Below are 2,619 nucleotides of genomic sequence, written 5' to 3'. Positions count from 1 at the left end.
TACAAACGGGATGGGTATCGACAATTTTCCTCATTAAGACTATTCATTCCATTATTACAATTAATAATCGCATTCAATGAATACAGTCATAATACTGCTGAATACGGGGCTTTGGATTATTTTAATATGACAATTCAAATACATGAATCTATGAATTAAGCTTATTAAGTTAGCGAATTAAATTATTATGTCAGCCTTCACATCTTTGTCAAACAACAAGATTGCAATCAGTGACTACAATTCTTTGCGACCGATTAATCGCAGTCAGCGCAATCTGTCATCACCATTCAACACGCTGATCTGTCTGATCTAGTGATTAATCCTTTATACCTGACTCCCATACTAATGCTGAAGTTTATCACACACTGTGAACATTTATTCACACTCTTGTAAAGTATCAGCTTGCAGTGGCCTGGAAGAAGGTATAAATCTCTACTTCCCATCTTAAAGTCATTGTGACCTGAAATCTTGTCGAAGCAAAGATTTTACATTAATTGTTCTGACTTTATACCATGGCCGACAAAGTTGATCTCATGAACCGCGATCCCAATCACCTGAACGATCACATCAAGGTTTGTTATATAATTTAATTTAGCGACAATCGGTATTTTTCTTTTGCTACTAGTTTACTGTAATAAACCTAATTGCATACGTAGTAAGTGATAACACATATAGTGTTGTTTTGAACTGCATATATGCTTTTTTATTTTTTTTATTTTTTTTGGGGGGAAGGGGGGGGGCTAGGATATAAGATAAATACTACATTTAACAAGAATATTGCCAAGCAATATATGTCCCATACCGGCTCCACCATTGTCAGACTTTTTGACCTAGTAACACACTGAAATGACGTGCATAATGTCCATATTGCCATCTATCCATGTTTTAAGTTTCATGAAAAAATATGAAGAACTTTCAAAGTTATCGAAGGATCCAGAAAAATGTAACAGACACACAGACACACAGAGCGAAAACCATAAGTCTCCTCCGGTGAAACCGGTAGGGGACAATAATAATCTAATGGTAAATTACGTTAACCTTTACTGTATTTATAGGTTCAATTCGAAGACGTCCTCGCAGAACCCGAAGGAGCGCACTCGATCGACTGCGTCTGGAAGCTTGCATACACGTGCTTCTCGTGCTGGCTCGGACTCTGTTACAAGATTTCTACGCTATTGTGTGGCATCTGCATCGCCGCTGAGTGGGGATGCGAGTTCGCATCGGTCGCCTTCTACCATGTCTGGTTCATCACACCGATGTTGAAGATGTGCGAGATGAACTGCGCCGTTTTCTCGAAGATGACTCGTACGTGGCTCTCGTGCTGCATTGAGCCGTGCTGCGAGGCCTGTGGTCAAATCTTCCACAATTTCAAGAAATAGACACTGTATAAGCATGTTGGGCGTGTATACAAAATAATTTGTTAGGTAGCTTAATTTATGATCAGCCATAATTTATAATATATTTTCAATACATGAACATATTTCATTTTTGTAGAAATAAAATTCAAATTGAATCGTATATATTGTTGTTTTGTGACTGTTCTCTCGTGTTTGCAAATCAGGCAAACATCAATCTTCTAAAATTCAAAATAGTTTTTAATTGGTTTTAAATATGAAATTGAGTTAAGATTTAATATTTATTATTATTATTATTTCATAAATACGTATTCATTACAAATCGAGATGTATTCCAACGTTATGAACTTCAAATACTATGAATAATAATTGAAATAAAGATGAATGTGGTTGTAAGAGCATAACAAATGGCATAACAAATGGCAAATTGTTATTATAAATTATTTACCCCGCATAAAAGCGCATTTTATGTGCATAAACCGAACCACTTAAAACAGGACCTTCAAGGCTAAACGCGCTCACCTTATTTTAGCTCGATTGGTCATTGTCGACTCGGGTAATACTTAAATGTACCCGGGAAGGGAAAATATACTAACAGATACCCTGCCAATTTAGTATGTACCCGAGTTTTATTCACGTCAAAAATCCGATGTCGTAAAACACGCTACGGAATAATTAATTGAATTCCTTTTGAATAAAACCTGTCTCAATATTCTTTTTTAGCATGAGATTCGATAATATAAAGGCCATTTTACAGAATATTGACATAACTAAGAACATAATTAATATGAAAAAAAGCCGCCAATCACCAATTTCGCGTTAGAATTCCCGAGAACGTTGAAGTATTTTTTCCGTACCCGGGTGCATTTAAGATAACCCGGTGTACATTTAAGAAGTACCCAAGCCGCCGATTACCAATTGAGCCTTAGTACATATGTATATATACAACCCTTATAAAAGCATTCGAATGCAATTCTCTGGGACTGATTGTCATATTAAATTTACCTAGGTGATAAATCTTAAATGATTTCTGTTGATGAAGCGAGTGTATGTGTATTTCGAAATTAATGAGGTCCTTGCCGAGCCAGACGCTACATTATGTGTGGACCCGAAGTTATCCTCGGCACTCCTAACAATTTAACATACTAGACTCTCGAAAGTTTGAACGATATTTAAATTTAAGCCGCAAGTTACAGCTATTTCGTTGTTACTAAAATATTGTTCAATTTTGACGTGGACTTGGCCTAGGTGAAACGCGAATGTA

At 36.2% G+C, this 2,619-nt stretch overlaps 1 protein-coding gene across 1 annotated transcript; it reads left to right on the top strand.

Annotated features, from left to right (window-relative positions):
* The first annotated feature begins 512 nt into the window (after nucleotides 1–512).
* LOC127843951 (caveolin-1-like) lies at nucleotides 513–1,379 on the top strand. The gene is made up of 2 exons (XM_052373857.1): nucleotides 513–572; nucleotides 1,056–1,379. The coding sequence occupies exons 1-2, from the start codon at nucleotides 513–515 to the stop codon at nucleotides 1,377–1,379; spliced, it is 384 nt and encodes a 127-aa protein (XP_052229817.1).
* Nucleotides 1,380–2,619: the final 1,240 nt, after the last annotated feature.

Source organism: Dreissena polymorpha, chromosome 9 (genome assembly GCF_020536995.1).
Source record: "Dreissena polymorpha isolate Duluth1 chromosome 9, UMN_Dpol_1.0, whole genome shotgun sequence".
NCBI lineage: Eukaryota > Metazoa > Mollusca > Bivalvia > Myida > Dreissenidae > Dreissena > Dreissena polymorpha.
This window is presented reverse-complemented; position numbering and strand designations above follow the sequence as displayed.

Coding starts and splice junctions, on each gene's coding strand:
- LOC127843951 (XM_052373857.1), top strand. CDS start 513: ATGGCCGACAAAGTTGATCTCATGAACCGCGATCCCAATCACCTGAAC. Junction 573..1,055: donor ACCTGAACGATCACATCAAG/GTTTGTTATATA, acceptor CTGTATTTATAG/GTTCAATTCGAAGACGTCCT.